Source organism: Chanodichthys erythropterus, chromosome 22, assembly GCF_024489055.1.
Source record: "Chanodichthys erythropterus isolate Z2021 chromosome 22, ASM2448905v1, whole genome shotgun sequence".
Taxonomy (NCBI): Eukaryota; Metazoa; Chordata; class Actinopteri; order Cypriniformes; family Xenocyprididae; genus Chanodichthys; species Chanodichthys erythropterus.
In genome coordinates this window covers 32399188-32420354 of record NC_090242.1, presented here as the reverse complement: position 1 = coordinate 32420354, position 21167 = coordinate 32399188, and the positions used below count along the sequence as shown (strand labels likewise).

General features: G+C 38.0%; 1 protein-coding gene across 3 annotated transcripts in view; it reads right to left on the bottom strand.

Annotated features, from left to right (window-relative positions):
• Window positions 1–637: 637 nt before the first annotated feature.
• Window positions 638–21167, bottom strand: part of camsap1a (calmodulin regulated spectrin-associated protein 1a) — a 30728-nt gene continuing 10198 nt past the window's right edge. Inside the window, exons 3-18 of one of the 3 annotated variants that reach the window (XM_067375583.1) lie at window positions 19546–19808; window positions 15758–15919; window positions 13233–13313; window positions 11333–11474; window positions 10742–10881; window positions 10250–10346; window positions 9974–10139; window positions 9707–9792; window positions 9507–9591; window positions 5891–7850; window positions 3899–4035; window positions 3630–3817; window positions 3431–3530; window positions 3031–3146; window positions 2797–2915; window positions 638–1607 (exon numbers count right to left, since the gene is read on the bottom strand). In XM_067375583.1, the coding sequence (XP_067231684.1) occupies window positions 1317–1607; window positions 2797–2915; window positions 3031–3146; window positions 3431–3530; window positions 3630–3817; window positions 3899–4035; window positions 5891–7850; window positions 9507–9591; window positions 9707–9792; window positions 9974–10139; window positions 10250–10346; window positions 10742–10881; window positions 11333–11474; window positions 13233–13313; window positions 15758–15919; window positions 19546–19808 (4133 nt within the window). In that variant the 3' untranslated portion in view covers window positions 638–1316. Of the gene's footprint in view, window positions 1608–2796; window positions 2916–3030; window positions 3147–3430; window positions 3818–3898; window positions 4036–5890; window positions 7851–9506; window positions 9592–9706; window positions 9793–9973; window positions 10140–10249; window positions 10347–10741; window positions 10882–11332; window positions 11475–13232; window positions 13314–15757; window positions 15920–19545; window positions 19809–21167 lie in introns of all 3 variants that reach the window. The other 2 variants (XM_067375581.1, XM_067375582.1) reach the window with 2 other exon arrangements.

Here is a 21167-nt window from a genome sequence, read left to right as displayed (position 1 = left end):
ATTTTTGATAAAGATGACGATGCAAGAGTCGAGCACTCTGTAAAGTGTCCTCCAGCACATCCCAAAAACTTTCAATGAATTTGAGTGATGATTCTTCATGCTCTCTGAACCATTCTTTCACAATTTGAGTTCAGTCTGAGTTCAGTTCTCTTTCATGTCTTCTTGTACTCAAATGTTTTAAATCGCTTGAATGTTTAAACTGACATGACCTAAAACATGTGTGATAGCAGTCTCCAGTATTGCAGAAATATAATACTGTATGAATCTGCAGTGGTCAGGTGGTACAGCAGTCATAGAATCAATTGCTTCCCCCTGTTGAATACACATCACATCTAACAAAATTACTTTGTTAAATTTTGGTCAGATTGCTGAATTACACCACATGAGACGTGATTTTGGTTGTATAATTTATTAAATTTCAGTGTTCTTCTTTAAAATAAATATATGGTAAATAATAATAATAATAATAAAGAAATGTTAAAGCAAAGTTTTGTACAATCCAAACATATACAACAGAAAGCCCTGCTCACAGGAGACCCTGGAGTGCATACATTCTTTACTGAACACACACACACACACACACACACAATCAGTGGCAATGTGTTTCTATGACAATCTGGTTCCTCAGTGAAGTACATTAATACTGTCAGCAGCTAGTGTGAATACATGTAAGAAAAGACAAAGAAAAGATGGATAATACAGAACCATTTCATGATAAAACATTTTAAAAGAGCTGACACACACACACACACACACACACACAGATCCCTTGTCACGTGTTCATTGCATTGCACTGCTAAAGTGAGTGTCACGTATGAACAGCAGCATATGGAGAGGTATGAGAACTCAAAACACCAGAAGCGTTCGTACGCACATTCGCACGCGTCTGTGTAACCACATGATTCAGAATTCAAGTAGTGGGAGTGTTGTCTTTCGTTCCTGTGTAAATTAATACTACGGTAAAATCAAACAGAAAAGTGCCACATGCAGATTTCTGCCTAAAAAAAACAAAACAACACTGAACGATGACATAATTCTAAAACACATTCATTAACTCTGTCAATCAAACATCAAGCTCCACCCACTTCTGACTTCCTCAGCTCTGCTCATGTCACAGCGCAGTGGCCAATAGGAGCGCAGCAGCTGGTGAGCCGACAGGAAAGCAGGAGTCTAGTCTGGAATTTGAGAAGCTCGTGGACCAATAGGATATTAGGAGGCCTGCTCATTTGCAAAACGGCAGTTTAAGAGAATGGAACAGAACCTAGCAGCCAATCAGAAAGCAGTGGATCTATCTGACGAGCCAATGGAAACGAGGATCATTTTCTCTTGGAGGTGCTCGGCCGTTTGGCCTGCCACAGGTGACTGTGGATGGTGAGAGCGTCTACGCTGACCGAGACGGACTTGGCGGGAATGACGGTGAACTGCTTGCGGTCGGAGCTGTATTTGTAGAGTCTGTCGATCATTTTGCGGCTGATGGATCGCGGCCCGGTGCCCTTGAGCTTGACGATCTCCTCTGTTTCGGGGGAATAGATGTACAGCGCCCGGAACTGACATCCACCGTCACGGAAAAGGATTATCAGGTGGTTGGACTCGCATCGCTCGATTTCCTGTGGATTTATGGCAATGACTCGTTACATATTCAAACAAATACAGCTGGATATAAATTTATTTAAGTTTAATATATTCTCTTAATTTTAAACTTTTTTATATTATCATTGAATACCGTCTTGATAATAAATATATTTAACCATCCATTTATCCATCCATCTATCCCATTTATCAATTCATCCCTCCATCTATCCATCCGTCCATCGATTTATCCACCCATTTATCCATCTATACATCTATCCATCCATCCATCCATCCATCCATCCATTTATCATCAATCCATCCATCGATTTATTCATCAATCCATCCATCCACCCATTTATCCATCCATACATCTATCCATCCATTTATCCCTCCATCCATTTATTCATCTATGCATCCATCCATCCATCCATTTATCCATCTTTTCATCCATCCACTATCCATCTATTCATCCATCTATTCATCCATCGATTTATCCATCCATCTCATTTATCCATCCATCCATCCATCCATCCATCTATTCATCCATCCACCACCCATCCATTTATCCATCTATCATCCATCCATCCATTTATCCATCTATCATCCATCGATTTATCCATCTATCATCCATCGATTTATCCATCCATCCATCCATCCATCCATCCATCCATCCATCCATCCATCCATCCATCCATCCATCCATCATCCATCTATACATCTATCCATTCATCTATTTATCTATCTATCCATCCATTTATCCATCCATCATCCATCTATTCATCCATCCACCCCATTAATCCACCCATCCACTATCCATCTATTCATCCATCCCTCCATCTATTCATCAATCCATTTATCCATCCATCCATCCACTATCCATCTATTCATCCATTTATTCATTCATCAACCCATTCATCCATCCAATCATTCATCTATCCATCCATCCATCCAATATAGTATATAGTAATGGTTCAGTATATACTGCATACTATTTTTAAAGTATATGAAACAGTACATAATATGCAAAAATAAACATTAAAAATAGAGTAATTAAAAATAGTTTCAGTGTGCCTTGGTTGTAAACTACACATTCTGAGAAATGCAGTGGTTCATAAGCATGCAGAAATACTATGAACTGCATAAATAGCAAATAATAGTAATAGCATTAATAGTATGGTAGCAATGCGATTTTGATCATTCTGCTGTCATAGTAACCGCACTCACCTCCAGAATGGCGTTCTTCTGTGATTCATTGACTTTTCCCGCTAGACAGCAGTGAGCGATGGCATTCTGGATGATCGGTTTGTTGGACTTTGCACTAGGCTCCTTAAATAATCTGGGCCCTGAGGACAGAAAGGGGAAAACACAAACTGAGCTAATGATGCTAAAAACGAAATATTGTAAAAATAACATAATATTATAAATGCATTGAAGGAGCTGTAAATGTGTGTATCTCACCATTGTATTCTGCTACAGACGTGATGGATGAGGCCGTTGAGCCGTTGTCCCAGTCTCGTTCCATGTTCCTGCTCGCATTTCTGCTCAATATGGGAAAAGATTCCACAGACTCCCCCCTACAACACACATCCGGGAATTAAGATGTGGAAAGCTGTTTTATCAGTAGTCAGTATAAACAGTTGCGTTGATTATAGAGGTAGTAATTAACTTTTGACATGTCATAATGGGCAACTCATAACTACTACAAATGAAATCAAATTTTTAAAACAGGAAATTTCAAAAGGAATCATGAAGGTTTTTGAGCAATATGAGGGTGAATAGATGATGACAAAATCAACATTTTTTGTAAAACCAATCCCTTTAAGTCCAGAGAAGTGGGCCACACATTGATGATGCTCACCTGTGTGAACTGGCCCCACCTGACGCCACACTGTCACCTTCAGTAGCAGCAGAGGCCAAAGAGAGAGAAGATCCGGAGGGAGCAGAACAGAGACTAACCGCTGGAGAGAGAAAGAGTGACGTCACCAGCTCAGAATCAAATGTACAGATGCACAAATTAAAGTCAGAAATACAGGCACATAAAAAGTGAAGTTTCTTACGAGCAGAACAGGAAGATTCAGCTCGATGTAGCGATTTAGGGCGTGGCCTTCTGTTACGGGGGCGTGGTTTGGTCACACCCTGCTCCTCCAGTAGCTCTTGCTGCTTCTTGCGCAGGTACTCCTGTTTGATCAGCTCCCTACGAGCCTTTTCTTCCTCTTTACGCACACGGTCTTCCTCAGCTTTTCGTCTGACACAAACACATAAAAGGCAGCTGAAACTAGAGAAAAGCTCTCGTATTTATTAACAGTAGATCTGCCGTGACTGATACCTGGCTTCATCTCGTTTGAGCTCTGACTCCACCTCCAGCTGCTGCTTACGTATTCGTGCCTCTTCGGCCTTACGCTGCTGTTTAAGAAGAAATGCCGCCCTCTTCTTAGCCAGCTCATCCTCTGCCTTCTGATCATCCTACATACAGGAAATTAAAGCAGAGGCATTGGTTTTCAAACAAACAAACAAACCAGGCAACAGGAAATGTCACCCATGATGTAGGCAGAAGTACAGAGTAAGTGTTTACAAAAGGAAAAACAATGTCAGATGATTTTTAAGTTGGAGGAGAAAATGAGATGGAGTTTTCTCCCTACTGTGGTACTTCTGCCTATGTCACACGTGACTTTTCCAATGTGATTATGTAATGTGTGGTGCACTGCAGAGCAGTTGTGGTTAAAAAGTGTATACATTTTTATGTTTTTTAAGAAAATGACAGATCGTTTCGCTAGATGAGACCCTTATTCCTCGTCTGGGATCATGTAGAGCTCTTTGAAGCTGCACTGAAACTGACATTTGGACCTTCAACCCGTTGAACCCCAGTGAAGCCCACTATATGGAGAAAAATCCTGGAATGTTTTCCTCAAAAAACTTAAAGGATTAGTTCACTTTTAAATAAACTTTTCCTGATAATTTACTAACCCCCATGTCATCCAAGATGTCAATGTCTTTCTTTCTTCAGTTGAAAAGAAATTAAAGTTTTTGATGAAAACATTTCAGGATTATTCTCCTTATAGTGGACTTCAATGGGCACCAAACTGTTGAAGGTCAAAATTAGTTTCACTGCAGCTTCAAATTGTTCTACACGATCCCAGACGAGAAATAAGGGTCTTATCTAGAGAAACCATCGCTCATTTTCTGAAAAAATTGAAAATTATATAAGTTTTAACCATAAATGCTCATCTTGAACTAGCTCTCTTCTTCTCCTCTATTAGAATTCCGGCAGTGTAGACGCTGCTAAGTTTATTACTGCCCTCCACAGGTCAATGTTTTGAACTAATTTTTATATGCAATATGCTAGTTCAATAGTATATAACAATTAGTTCAAACTTTGGCCTGTGGAGGGCAGTAATACACTTAGCAGCGTCTACACTGCCCACTATAAGGAAAAAAATCCTGAAATGTTTTCATCAAAAACTTTAATTTTTTTTCGACTGAAGAAAGAAAGACATGAACATCTTGGATGATATGGGGGTGAGTAAATTATCAGGAAAAGTTTATTTAAAAGTGGACTAATCCTTTAATTTGACTGAAGAAAGAAAGACATCTTGGATAGCATGGGAGTGAATAAATCATCAGGAAATTTTAATTCTGAAGTGAACTAATCCTTTAAAGGGATAGTTCACCCAAAAATGAAAATTTTATGTTTATCTGCTTACCCCCAGGGCATCCTAGATGTAGATGACTTTGTTTCTTCAGTAGAACACAAATGAGGATTTTTAACTGCAACCGTTGCCGTCTGTCAGTCAAATAATGCGAGTGGATCTGACAACAGCAGTGATGTCTTGCGCATATACTTCAACGAGTGCTAGACATCACTGCCGTTGTCAGAGCGCGATTAGGCCTCACTAAGCGAATGCTGAACGCGGTTGGACATAGTGGTGTATTAGAGGTAAAAAATTATATAAATACTGTTCGGTTTCTCACACAAACCGATCGTTTCATGTCTTAGGACATCAATGTGTCGTCATGAGCTGCAGGGTTTAATTTGGATTTGTCTAAGCAAGTTTTATTTACTCTTATAGTAGAAGTTCCCATCCACTCGCATTATTTGACTGACAGACGGCAACGGTTGCAGTTAAAAATCCTCATGTGTTCTACTGAAGAAACAGTCACCTACATCTTGGATGCCCTGGGGGTAAGCAGATAAACATCACATTTTCTTTTTTGGGTGAACTATCCCTTTAATAAGCAGTAATTAGGAGTTTATTAAGTCACAGTTAATATTGTTAATAGTGAGAATTGGACCCTAATCTAAATAATAACACTCTGGTACCTTGAAGAAGAAGCCCAATCCGGACTTCTGTTCCCCATCAGGTTCTGTGCTTCCTTCTGACGGGTCAGCCAGTTCAGATAGGTCCACTTCAATCAGCTGTGCTTTCGTTCGGTTTTCCTCAGATGGAACCGTAACGTTCTCCTTTCCAGAGCCACCAGACTCGCTCTGCTCCTGGGTTGGATCGTCAGGTGACGGTTCCACGGAGGGGAGTTCAGTTTGGGGCAAGTCAAGGCTGTCGGCGCATCTATTTGCAGATTCATGCAGTTTGAATGTAGTATTTCGAATAATTCCTTTCAAGCCACGCCCACCCTCTTTAACCACTCCCTCTTCCTCATTCTCAGCCCGGGGGGTCCTGCCACCCGGCGTCGGAGTGTTTCCTTTCGCTGCTGGACGACTGTTGGGGTCTTTGCTCAGTTTGAGGTCACTAGGTTTTGCCCGAGGTGTACGACTCGAGCTGAGTCTGGGAGGACGCTTGGTCGCGGTGGAAAGAGTTTCGGTGAACTGCACTGAAAGGCGTGACTTAGTCTCGGGCTGCTCTGGCGGGTGTTCGTTTAAGGGCGGCACAGTGCTCAGTTTGGTTTGCGGCTGTTCTTGCGGGGACTGGACGGTCTGTTTCATGAGCAAGTCCTGCTGGAAAGACAGTTGCATCATTTGCTGCTGTATCGCACTGATCGCATCGTTTAGGAGCTCAATGGAGCGGCTACATTCGCTGAGATCTGGCTCTCCGCCCACATCGTCTGAAGCTCCACCCCCTCCGGTGACACTCAAACGATTGTCCTTATCCTCCTCTAACGCCGTTACAGATGTTTCTTTTTGTTCTGAGTCCTTTCCTCGTGCTTTCAGAACCTCAACACATGCATCGTCCTTCGCAACCGGTTTCTCTTTAAACACAATTTCCGTTTTGAGTGGGTGTGGCAGTGTGTCGCTCCTCCCTTTTTTAACGACATGCAAGAACGCCGCCTTTCCCAGCTGCTGCCGTTGGCGTGCCGACAAGTTCTCCATCTTCCTTTTCTGCATCTCGATGGCACGCCGTTTTTCCTCCAACTGCATGCGAAGGTGCACGAGTTCGGAAGCGAGACCAGGTCGGCCACCTGGTGTTCCCGGACTCTTGTCCGACGGGAAGTGCAAGCTTTCGGATCCATCGGGAGTGGTTGTCTGTGAGCTTGCAGTACTGGGGCAACCATCGGGAAATCCGACTCTGTGCCTGCGGCGTTCTGCGAAACTCGTCATGCGGCCGGTCGACGTGCTGCTGGCCTGCGACAACACGCTAGGGCAGGGACTTGCCCGCCCGCTCGTACCTTCCTTATCTTCCCTTTCTTGCACACAAAAGTCCTCACGTAATTTCACAGACTCCTCCTCCTCTCCGAGGCCCGTGCATTTCCTCCCAGCTTGTATCAGAAGCGCTTTGGAAAGCTCTTGTTCTTGAACCTCTACTTCATCATCTTCCTCAAACTCAGAGTCTGAGACGATGTCCTCCCAGGCTCCGAGCGAACTGTCCCGCACGCACTCCGCGTCGTCGTGCAGGAAGAAGCTTCCAGGGGATTGCGATCGAGAGCTTTCTTGCTCTATGCTATTGATTGGAGTAAACGTCCGGTTGAGTATGCATTCTGTGGGCGTATACGTCCCCCGGCGTCCTTGACCCCGTCCTTCGCCACTCTCCTCCCGTTTACTAATCCCCATTTTCTCCTTATTTGGTCGTAGAACCGCGGGTTGCAACGGTTCCAAGAAGAAACTCTCTCTGGATGCAGCAGCGCCCTCAGGGTTAATGACAGCCAATAGCTCCTCCTCTTCCTCCTGGTTGTCATAGGGACGTGTCTGGGGGAGGGGCTGGCCATTGATGCGGTGTCGTGGAGTAATGGAGATGACGTTGGAGGCTAAACTGTCCTTGCTAATGGAACGAGCCAAGCTGATATTATCGCCACATATGCGTTCCCAATCCGTCTCCATTTGAGAGATGGGTCTGAGAAAACAAAGTTAAACAGGTTAGTTGTTCATTCCAGGACTGGGCTGTATAAAATGTGCAATGGTAGAAATGTGTCAACCTGTAGAGATTCTGCAAGTTGCAAATAAAAGGAAAAAAAGCAATCAAATAAGATCAATTAGTTTTCATTTGTAAAGAATTTAATTTACTGGATTTTTATAACACATTTTTATAAATAAATATATTTTCACAGAATTTCCAGCAAAAATAACAACAGTGATATTTTATGACTATTACCATATCACAATATTATTCATGCCATGGTATACGTTTTGGTCAGATTGTACACGGCTAATTAATTCTAAAAGGAATCTCATGTGACATCAGTCAGTGCTTCCCACACATAGACTTTACTAGGGCGGGCCGCCCAGGTTTATTAACGGCCGCCCAAGTATATTTGGAGACACATTTTTGCTTTTATTATTTTTATCTTCTTATATTTTTATATCTGCCCAAGATAATGAAACCATTCGCGATCAATTAATTAGGCATTTCATACTCGATACTGCTCGTTATGTGTGCATCAGAACTGTTTACTCCCGCTAACATTCCCACAGGCGCTGCATTTTGCAAAGTCTTAAGGGGGCGCTGTTGCCCGTTCTACAAGCTCACGCTTCAGACTGCTTCAAAGCGATTCTCAATCAATAAAAAAAAGTGCAGATTTATGCCCAGTGATTGCCCAGTGATTGCTAATGAACTCAAGTTGATGAATTATTACAAAGTCTACTTTATGACCTTTATATAAAATGTTTTAGACGGTTGTAAGAATCTGAAGGATCAGCCTGCAATACATCAGACATTTCAAAATAAGAGTCCCGGTGTATTTCGGGCTTGTTTATAATTAAAAGTCACACGCTAAGTTTTTTCTTTTTCTTTTGGACATTATTGGTATTTTGGTTACACAATAAATTGTATTTAATTTGATTTCCATTTAATTCATAGTAAATTACTGTAGTCTCCCCCACAGGAAGAAAAGACTAAGAACATTATTTGACACATATTAATCATTTTATAAATTTTACTAGTAAAATTTGTGTCCGATTCACTGAAAGAGACACTATATGACAGAAAGGAGAACTATTTAAATGCTGTAATTTTGCATAATTTACAATGCATAATAATGCATAATATTAGTATGTAATTAAATGTAATAGTATGCTATGTAATTAAAATTAATCTCAATAAATAAAAATACTGTTAAAAATCACACATTATTTGTTTGTCACATGTAGTAGACCATTTCTGTGCCGTGGGTAATAGGAGTATTTTTACCCGGCTACCACCGCAAGTATATTTTTAACCTGTGGGAAGCACTGCATCAGTGTTATTTTAGTTTGTTTATTTTTGTGAGTACAGTTTTCATTTTAATTTTAGGTTACGTTTTAGTCATTTTGTTATGAGATTTTGCCATTTTTATTAATTTTTAAAAATTTCTATTTGGCTTCATTTTTTATTTGTTTTTGTTTCAGAGATTTCAGTATTTCAATGTATTTTATGTCAGTTAGCTGCCAAGGCAACATTTCAAGTTTTATATATATTTTATTTTAGCTTAATTTAAATGAACAAAAACAGTTTTGATAGTTTTAACTGTAGTTAACAATACCAATACTGTGTGACATTAGACCTAACCCTAACCTTTGTTTCCGTTCTGTCCAGGCAAGCTGTGATCCAAGCATGAGTCCATCCATACGGGACAAAGAGTTTGACCGATTCCTGAGCTCTGCTCACAGAAGGAGAGAGAGAGAGATACAAAAATAGAGAATTGATCAATTTAATCAATCTCATAAATTTAAATGCAATATTATGCTAAAACTTTGATTCGAAGATGTAGTTACCTGAACTCTCCTCTGCCTGAGAGGGCTTCTGCTGTCTGTGCCGTAACGGGAGAAGCGGGTGGGAGGGGGAGGGGCTTCTATTTGTTCTGAAACAAAAACAAAATATCAGCTCTATTACAAGAAAAGGCAAATGGCCAGGTGCAAAAAGCCATGTGTGTGTACATGTCTATCTATCTATGCTATTTAATTGTGACAATATAATTTAAACAATGTTAAAATATGTACTGCAATGTACGACATATCATTTGGTACTTTAAACAGACTTACACTGACAAGGACTCCTCAGGGTGCAAGTAATACCGCATACAACCGTCAGGATTGGCAGCTGTCGCCAGTGAGTCGGCTGAAGGAGACGGAGTTAAAAAGCTACGCTTAGTGGCATTGGATATGGGCACATGGGGACGGGAACTCTTTGGGTGAAGAGGTGCTCTCACTGTCAGATTGTCAATCACAACACAGCATAATAACAAAGAGTGAATAAGTCATGAGATGGACTTCTTCAGACAGAAACCAAGTGTGCATCTGAAAGTACTCGGTTCTTACCATCTTTAATCTCTTGTAGGTCTCTTGGCTTTACGAAGTCCGGCTTCACTACTTCAAACCACCAAAAGAGCTCAGCAATGAAAACCATCACGTTATGCTGGAGGAACAAGAGCAAGTCAAAGTCACACATAAGCTCTGGTCTATAACCTAGTAAGCTGTTTTTGCAGTGTACTACCTACATAGGCGGTGACCTTCTAAAGCAGTATGCTAAATGAAATGGAACCTCATAAGTGACCGTTTTTGAACACATTGCATACTCCGCACTATACAAATAGCAATCTTCACATATCAAGTAAATTAGCTCATATTAGATTAAATTTAACTTTTTTTTTAAGCATGTTAGTTTAATAGTATAAGATTTGTATGCAATGCATTCTGGGACTGTCTTAACTGTGAAGGATGCATATAATGCTGTCTTTATTCAGCCTTTGGTTTCTTAGAAGGTAACTCTATACTTTTATAGTACAGAATGAAATATATGTAGGAACGGACCTTTAGCACGGGTGGGCCGTAGAGCAGGTCTTCAGTGTGCATATAAAAACACCGGTTCAGGTATTCATTAGAAAACTCCCGGAGTAGATGGATGTTGTACACACTATCCGACAGAGACGGCACCTCCTTCAGACATATGTCTAATAGAGAAAAACAACTCTTTAAAAATATATACATATGCATAATTGTATACATAATTTCTAAATCATTCTTGCATTAGTTGTTAAGATCAGTTGAACTTAGTTGGTATTGAATATTACAAATATTGTTGGCAATTTGTAGAAGAGTCAACAATATTTGTAATATTCAATTCCAACTACGTTCAATATATTAAGATTTGGTGTTACAAAAGAATTCTATTTCAAATAAATGCTGTTCTTTGGAACATTCTATCAAAGAATCCTGAATTTTATTTTTTAGAATCAATGCCATTTACACAGTTTTAACTTTAAAACTACTTTAAAAATCTGTATAAATAATTTCTAAATCATTATTGCATACATGTTTGAGTTGAACTGAATGCAACATTTTACATAAAGAATGAATTTACAAAATTATTCTGCTCATTTGTGGCCCAGTGTGTGTTTATACCATCTAGCCTCATGTATTCAGGGCAGTAGAAGTGGACGACCGCAAGCAGTGCCGCTCCATCACAAACATCCTTCATTAGGTCCTCCATCACAGCCAGGTGAGGGAAAGGACGGCCAGACAGGTGTTCTCTACGGTAACGTACCTGAGAGAGAGCAGGCAGGGACTTATAAAGCATTTAATACAGATCAGACACATACACACAGTCTCTCACATACTAAATGACACATGAGAGTTCACTCAAATATGAAAATTCTGTCATTTAACTGACTCATGTCACTCAAAAAATATGTTTTTGTTCTTAGTTAGAAATAAACACGTGTATGTTTCCATAAAATGTATGGAAAAATAGCACTTTTCCATAAAATAAATGTTGATAGTAATTATGTCTGCTGAGATCTAAAAAAGACGGAAAACAAGAGTAGTCTGTAAAACTTAATAACAATAATAATTATATTACTTTATTTTAAAGCATTACATTCAAAGTCTTTGGATTCCATGATAACTGTGAGGAACACAATGAAATAAAAGATTTTTTTAGTGATTATTTGCTGAAAATCTGCCTTTTTGCATCCTTACAATACTCACAGATGACAGAATTTTCATTATGAGTGGAACAAACCTTGAAAAATAACATTTTCATGCAATTTTTTTGCATAATGTGGAATGCGTTGTGTGGCAAAGTGGCTTCTTCTGTGTCAATTATACATATTATATATTTTAATCAATCTAAAAATCCTGAGTCGGCTTGGTCTTAAGTTTTAAACTTTGCATTTAGCGTGTTGCTTTTATGAAAATAACACTTTATTTTGGTCTGTAAATCTACATAAGACCATATGTATCATAAAAGTAATTTGTCCGAATTCAGTTTAAGAGTAATTTTATTCCACTTTCTCTTCTTTAGTGAGGGTCTTTGCCTCTACATCACAGATCCAAACACTCTACTGTTGAAGTCAAACACCTTCAGCAAACACAAAATAAACCACAGAATGACACTTTGAATGGTTGGATGTGTGGATGCATGAAAAGACAGATGGATGCATGGAAGAGTGATGTATTGTGAAACGTTTGCTACTCGATTTGAGACTAAAGTAAGATGTTTTTGAAAGAAGTCTCTTCTGCTCACCAAGCCTGCCTTTATTTGATCGAAACTACAGTAAAAACATTAAAATTGTGAAATATTATTACAATTTAAAAGAACTGTTTTCTATTGTGTAATATATGTTAAAATATAATTTCTTCCTGTGGTCAAAGCTGAATTTTCAGCATTATTACTCCAGTCTTCACTGTCACATGATCCTTCAGAAATCATTCTAATATGATGATCTGCTGCTCAAGAAACATTATTATTATTATCAATGTTGAAAACAATTGAGTTTGAGTACTGTACCACACGAGAGAATTCCACTGGCTCCAGCATGCAATGGGCCAAAGCGTTCATGAGATCAGGCTGAGACGGACAGAGACAAAACAACAAACAACAGAGAAAGAGAGAGAGGTGGAGAGAGGGATGAATGCATGAGATGCTCAATGGCACACATGTTCCTCCTGGCAAACATACACACACTATCTAGTCATTTGCCCGGAGCATGACGTGGCTGACACAGGCGGCGCTGTGGCACTTACAGGCACGAGCTTCCAGTACCATTTTGAGGGAGACTATCCGACGGGAAGGGGCAGGACGAGAGAGACAAACAGGAAGAGCATAAAGGTTAAAGGTCGAGCAGAAATAGAGGTGTAGGGAGAAGAGAATGATCAGATTTAAAAGCCATCGAATCTGATCAGAGAACAGGGTTAAACTGTGTAGTAAAATGCACAGTGAGTGACTCAGCCAATCAACGAGGAGGCCTGCATGCTAACGGTCTACTATTGGATGGGTTACGAGACTCGTGATTGGTCAGACCTTCTGATGGCACGGCGAATCTATCAGCGGCTGTTTCAACTTGAGTTCCTTCTCAGAGAGCTCTCGCGTCTTCAAGATCACCTGCAGCACACAAACACATACAGATCAGCGTACTTGACATAACTGACATTTCAAACTGCAACTAGATTGAAAAGTTCATGAGACAAACTTTGAAGTTGGCTTGAGAAAGCCGGACCAGAAAGTTTAAAAAAGTTTTAAAAGTGAGAAGTTTGAAGGTCTTCAGTTGTTTTAGCATTTTGTTAGCATGATTTAACATACTGATGGCATATTCTACCACATTCGTAACACAAATTAACACTTTGTTTGCATGAATTAACAGATTTTAACACACTGCAAACATATTTAGTATGTTGCAAACATGATTTAGCAGGTTGGTAGCATGTTTTAACACATTGGAAACATGATTTATCATGATGCTAACATGATTTAGCACATTGCTAACATGACTTAACACTTTGCTACCATGAATTAGCATGTTGGTAGCAAGTTTTACCACATTGTTAACATGAATTAACATGTTTTAACCTATAGCTAACATGAATTAACATGTTTAAACACTTTGCTAGCATTAATTAACATGTTTTGCTAACATGTTTTAACATGCTGTTAACATAAATTAATATGTTGCTAACATGTTTTAGCATGTCGTTAACGTGAATTAGCACGTTGCTAGGATGTTTTAAAATTTGGCTATCATGAATTACCATGTTGTTAACATGTTTTAACACATTGATAGCATGATTTAACACTTTGCTAACATGAATTAGCATGTTGATAGTGAGTTTTACCACATTGTTAACATGAATTAACATGTTTTAACATATTGCTAACATGATTTAACACTTTGGTAACAGTAAATAGCATGTTTTAATACTGCTAACATGAATTAACATGCTTTGACACATTGTTAACATAAATTAGCATGTTGTTAACATGTTAGCTAATAATAACTAGATTGTAAAGTGTGTAGACAAACTTTGATGTTGGATTGACAAAGTTTAATATAACTGAACAGCTGTAAGTTTGGAGGTTTTACTTAGAGAAAGTAAAAAAATGTTACTAGCAGTTTTTAACATGTTAAACTGATTTAATAATGGTTTTAACATGTTAACATGATTAGCATTTTGCTAACATTATTTAACACATTGCTAGCATGATTAACATGTTGCTAACATTGTTTAACGTATTTGCTAACATTATGAATTAACATGTTTAAACACTTTGCTAGCGTTAATTAACATGTTTGCTAACATGTTTTAGCATGATGTTAACATACATTAGCATGTTGCTAACATATTTTATCATGCTGTTAACATGAATTATCATGTTGTTAGCATGTTTTTATCACATTTCTAACATGATTAGCATGTTATCAAGCTATCATGATTCAACATGTTACCATAATTTAACACATTGCAGGCATGTTGTTAAAATTTAGTATGTTTCTCAAGCCAACTTAAAGATGCAATATGTAATATTTTCTGTCCACTAGAGGTCGCTAGAGGCGTATTCAAAACAAAGGCGTAGCTTGATGATGGCAAGTTTGAGTGCAGAATCTTGGGACATGTGGTCTTCACCTCACAGCCGGTGGAAAATAATCGGGATAGGGAAGAAATCATGTTCATGGATGCGATTATTAACGTTACTGTAGTATGAAGCAGAGCATGAGCGAGAGTTGTGGAGCTGAACCAGGAGCTGGAACGATTGCGCAACACACACCTCACGAGCAGCGGGACTTTTATTATGCCACAGTCACCGGCGTCGCTTCAACTTTTCCGGTCATGAGTATGAGGTAACACAGCTCTTTTGTTACACACATTGCAGTAACACACTGCAGTAAGATAGATCGATTATAGAACATCATATTAAATGCTGGATGGCTTGTGTTGATAAATGGCATGCAATTAATTTTAAAACGTATTGTATGATGGAGAAAATGCTGTATTACTGTTACTAAAAATTAAGCTGCATCTGATTATGCTATGTTAGCTACTTGACAGAATAGTGTTCTTCTCTGAGGCATGGTAAAGCATGGTACTCTAAACATGTTGAGCTACATAACAATAATTGGTTTTCTGTCTATAAATATATCATATTACAACATGTAAATTTTAAAGTGTCTTTGGGGTTTCCATGGTTTCTACAAAATAAAACCGGAAACCGAGGGTAACGCGGGTATGACGCCATGACAGGTGACTCCTCACACGTCCCGTAGCCTTGGTTAAAATTGCAATTTTCTCATGATTGACAAATAGTTGCAAACATTTGGGATATTGTAAGTACTCAAGTGAACAAAATATATAACACTGGCCTAGTGGTTTTTGATACGTTACTGCAAAAATCTTACATATTGCACCTTTAATAGTCTGATATAAAACATTTACTCTTAGACACCTCAAAAGGTACAGTAGTACAAAATATAACATGTTCTGGTTCAAGAAACCTTGACTAACATTATATGTGAACTTAAATGGCCAAGTTAAAGACCCCAAAAAACCCCAGACCTTGTTGATCCAGAACAGCATGGCGTCCTCCATGTCGAAGGGAAGCTCTTTAGAGGCGCAGAAGGTAGAGAAGCGCTTGACACTTGCCACGACTCTCTCTACAGCCATCATCTCCACCGTGTACGCCATCATCAGAGCGTCTATCAGAGGAATATGAGAGCTCTACACACACACACACACACACACACACACACACACACACACACACACACACAATGAGCCAAACAGATGATTCTCTGTATAAATAACATGAGAAAATGACTATATTCACAATACTACTAAACTACACAGTGCATACTTTCTGTGTACAGAAATTTATCATGCTGTGCACAGTATTCATACAGCATACTGATAGTAAAACAGTGCTAGTATGAGCAGTATGCCATTCCAAACACACTGTAAGAAAGAATGAGCAGTTTACATAATCTCTCATCGAGATGGAAGACTCAACAGATTCAGCCATATAAGGAGAACATCAGTATCTCACAGACACACACATGCCTGACAGAACACAGAGTCATGGTGCAAGTGTTTGTCAGGGAACTGCCTGCTATGTAGACAGCAGAAGAATAGAAACCAGAACAGAAAGTCCACTGCCTTTGTTTAATGATGGGAAAGGAGTCTGTGTGTCTCAGGAAACACACTCTACACACACAAACCTCAGAGCTCAGCAAAAATCTCTTCAAACTGACCATACAAGAAGAAAGTCTGTGCTAATGTCCACTATAGTGCCTCTTTTGGCAATGCTGAGAATGCGCAAATACTTGTAATCATGTTCTGACACTCTTCTGAAGCAATGACGCGTTAAATCAAGCATTTACATACTTGCATACTTGAGTATTGCTGACTTCAAGTGTTCCTGTGAAGCAGTGCTGTTAATGTAAACTAAAACTTTTTAGGTAATTGAAATAAATCTTAAAAATGTTATAAAACGTCAACTTAAAGCTAGGGTTTTATACAGACTTTCTGTTACACTGGTTGAAATTCTCTTCACATCCTCAAAGCAATCAATAATAGAAGTGGTCTAAATATTAAAACATGTACATATATTTTCTGTGGAAATTTCAGGACCAAAAAATGTTCATCCAATCATTGCATTAGGTCCGGAAAAATGTCCGTCCTATCATTGCATTCGGTCCGAATGCAATGCAAACAAACAACAGCTGCCTTTTACAGTTCCTCCTGAACCAAAACAACGAGCTTATGCTGTGTTCACAACATGTCGTAACTAGGGCTGTGTATAACCAACAATGTCACGATACGATACGCATCACGATACTAAAGCCACGATACGATACGTATCACGATATGGTTCAATTTAGAATTTAAATTTCTTTTGAACAGAGTTTAGTAACAGTAATATGTGTTTGTTGAATAACCAGTGTTAAAACAGTCATGATAACTGAAAAAAACTTTTGTTTTTGTCATTAAAAAAAACAATGATTTAAATTAAATATAAAAAAATGTCACAAAAAGATTCTTTTAAAAGCTTGCTTTTAAAGTCACTCCCTCAGTAACTGAATTGACAATTATAGTGACACTGAAGCATATCAACAAAGCTCAATGACTAATTTCACTTGCAACAGTAAGTTTACTTGTAAGAAAACTATGTTAGTTAATTATATTGGCTATAATATTATAATAATGTCTATACTGCCTGTTTTTTTAGTTTTTTTTTCATCTGTAAAAATATGTTCAAGAACAACATACGTTTTTATTAACGTGGTCTACAAAATATGCGCTGCATGAGTTTACAATACACATTTAACAATAAGGTTCATTAATTAAACATCAGATAATGTATTAACATGAACCAACCATGAGCAATACATTTGTTACTGTATTAGTATACACATACTAATTAAATGCGCAGGTCTCCTCTCGTGCGTCCTCCCCACTGGACGAGGCCAATATCACTTTCGTTTCGCTTTCAGATATCTCTATTATATATGCCATCACTGCTTTTAACTTTCTAGATTACTTTCTAATTACTTTCTAGTAATTACCAAAATCAAAACAGTCCATATCCTCACGAAAACGTCAGTCAAGCCAGCTCGCGCCTCAACCTGAGAGATCGGCCTTCAAATTTCTCGGTTTCTGAATGGACGGTTTGGCTTGATTGATAAACGCTAACGTTCAGCCATGATTTATATACCATCGACCTGTCCTAAAACGTTAGCACGCTTTGACCGATGATTTGGAGATCGCATGTTTCTCCGTTCGAGAGCGTCACGTGACATCACGTGATTGGCTAGATTTAAAAGCAAGACAGACACGATACGGCAGCTGCTGTATCGATACGCGTATCGTCAGGAGTTCATGACGATGTATCGTATTGATATTCTGAGCACAGCCCTAGTCGTAACCTTAATTATGAGATGGCAACCCGTGACGTTCTATGCGATGTTCACGTCCTCAGATTTATGCATTTCACTATCAACGCCGAAATTAATCTGCAGCAGTCAGGTGGTACAAGTAAGAACTCTGTAAGGCCTAGTCCACACATACACAGGTATTTTTATAAACTGAGTTTCTCCTCCGTTTAAAAAAAATAAATTACGTCCACATGTAAATGCAGAAACACAGTCAATAGCATGCCAAACCAACAGGTGGCGATATAACCCTAACCGTAAAGCAATGTTGGCCAATCAGAAGTCTGGAAAAAAGGTTATTACCGGTTCCGGTTCCGATGTCACAAGCCAAAACCTCAGTTTTCACTGCAACACTGCAATCAGAGTTTCTAAAAATCTTCACCCTGGCAGGAGTTTTCAAAAAAGCATTTGCATGTGGACGAACGGCCAAACCTCAAAATACCTGTGTTTGAGTGGACAGGCCTAAGTTGTTTAAGTTCATTATTATTATAATGTTATGTGCTTTGAGACATGAGGTAATGTGTTTTGGAGGAGGCGTGGCTTTGAGAAGATCTGAAAGGAAGGTGGGATCTCATGTTTTCAAAGCTAACTTGCTATTGCTAGCCTCTCTGAAATTGCCTACCCTACCTTTAAAAGATGTAAGCGAAAATTAGAAATGTTGCCTTGGCAATGGACTGAAATAAATACAGTGGTTTTGATTAGAATTAAGCAAATAAAATGTTGGCAATTTCATATGTCTTCTTTTTTCGTGCTTGTATAAGAAATCAAAGAGCAAATGATGTGCTGCCATGTGGTGATGCTCATGTGTGCTCATCTCATAAATATAATCATTCTGAAAGTTAGTGATTGAAACTAAATGAAAGAGACTTTGTGTTTGGGTGCATGTTTGTCCATTAGAGAAACACTATGGATGTTTCCATTGACCTACAAACACACACACACACACACACACACCCCAGCAGGTTTTGAGCAGATGGTCATACTGTGCCTCAGTGCTGTCCTCAAATACACCTCTCCAAATCTCACACACACACACACAGATCCACAATAGAGCGCATCAGTGACCGCTCACTTTTCAGTCTTGGATTAGGAAGCCTTTTTTCTTCATTAATTTTTCTATAGTGACTTCAAAATATTCTGCAGTAAAGAGTTGTAAATCATGATCCAAACCAAGTCAATCTGAGATTAATCAAAACATTAAACTGAACAACATTAAACTTGAATAATTAATGAATCACTGCAAATTATATATATATAGATTTTATTCCAACGCTAAAATCAGCTTTGCTATAGATAAAAATAATGGGATTTTTACTTCTGGAACCCGACTGTTGCACTCTATTAGACACACACTTCAACACAAGCCTCTAACACTGTGCTCTCTTCAGGTAAAAAGTCAAAGGTCAAAAATCACACCATCTTAATTGGGGTGGACGAGAGGTCATCATGGGAAACAGGCGTGTCGTCTGGTTCTCTGACATATATCCCTCGTCGTGCGAGCGTTTGGATGACGGCCTGATGGGAGGTGAGTGCAGACGCTTGTTCGCCCTTCAGGAGGAGCCCGCAAACCCGACAGTAGAGCTCCGAGGACAGCAGCAGCGATAAAACCGGAGGCTTTATGTGCTCAACGCAGTACTGATCCGTGTAGAACGGGTCTCGCAGGTCAGTTGGGATGTGCTCTGACAGAGAAACACACAAAGAGAAAGAGCTTGTTTTTAATACACAAAAATACAGAATTATGACAACCTGTACTATTTGAACCAAATCAGTATAAACCAGTATAACACATTAATGATTTGCAACAACAATATATTTTAATATAATATTACAATTATATTCATATAAATCCACAAATAAACATTTTAATTTTTTGAAATAAAATAAACATTACCTGAAAAAATTAAATATAATAATATATATTTCATTTAGTATTTCAGGCTTCATTTCTCATTTTTGTTTAAGCTGAAGTACTGAAAAAAATTAAAACTAAAAAAACAAAACTTATTAAAAACTATGTAGTTATAAACAAAAACTTATAAAAATGACAAAAACACACAACAAAGTGACAAACTTTAAAATTAAAACAAAAAATACGAAAAAAATAAATACAAATATTTATAAAAATAAGATATAAACAAAATCTATAATTGTAGAATAAAAAAATAACACTGACCCCCTCTCTCTCTCTCTCGCTCTCTCATATATATATATATATAATTATTGTAGAAAATAAAAAAAATGTAGAAAAAGTAAAATTTAGAAAAAATTAAATATAATAATAAAATATAAAAAAGAAAATATTTTATAAAAACATATATATAATTAATTTAGAGAAAGTAACATTTAGAAAAATTCAAATATAATAACTATAATATATAAAACAAAATAAATTAAAAAAATATTATTATTTTTGTATCTTTTATTTTACAATATATTTTGATGTATTATAATAATTATTTTATATATATATATATATATATATATATATATATATATATATATATATATATATATATATATATATATATATATATATATATATATAAAATAATTAAAGTACATCAAAATATATTGTTGTTATTATCAATGATTTTAATGGTCCTAAAATATGCTTCATTTTCAATGCAAAACTGAATTTCTTTTTTTGTTGATTTAAATTTGGGTAAAATGTGACTGTCATCTATTTTCTAACTATCAATAAATTGTAAGAGGTGAAGTGACAAATAAGAACTGTAGAAAGACTGTAGGAAAAAGATGTGAAGATTTCATGTCTCACGGACAGAAAATGAAAATATCAGGTGATTTTGAGATTAGCCACTCTTAGCCGCACGTCAAGAGCTAACATCTCGCTAGCCGAAACAGACACAAACAAATCACAAACACTTCCACAGAAATACATTCACGTCTTCAGCGCTAGGCTAATTATAACTAACTGCTAAGCTAATGCAGCTAAGCGGCGGCACAATGTTTATTTCACTTGTTCATGTGTTTGACCTTGTTTGCTTGATTTAGCCGTGAGAAGAGAGCGCGGTCAAGAT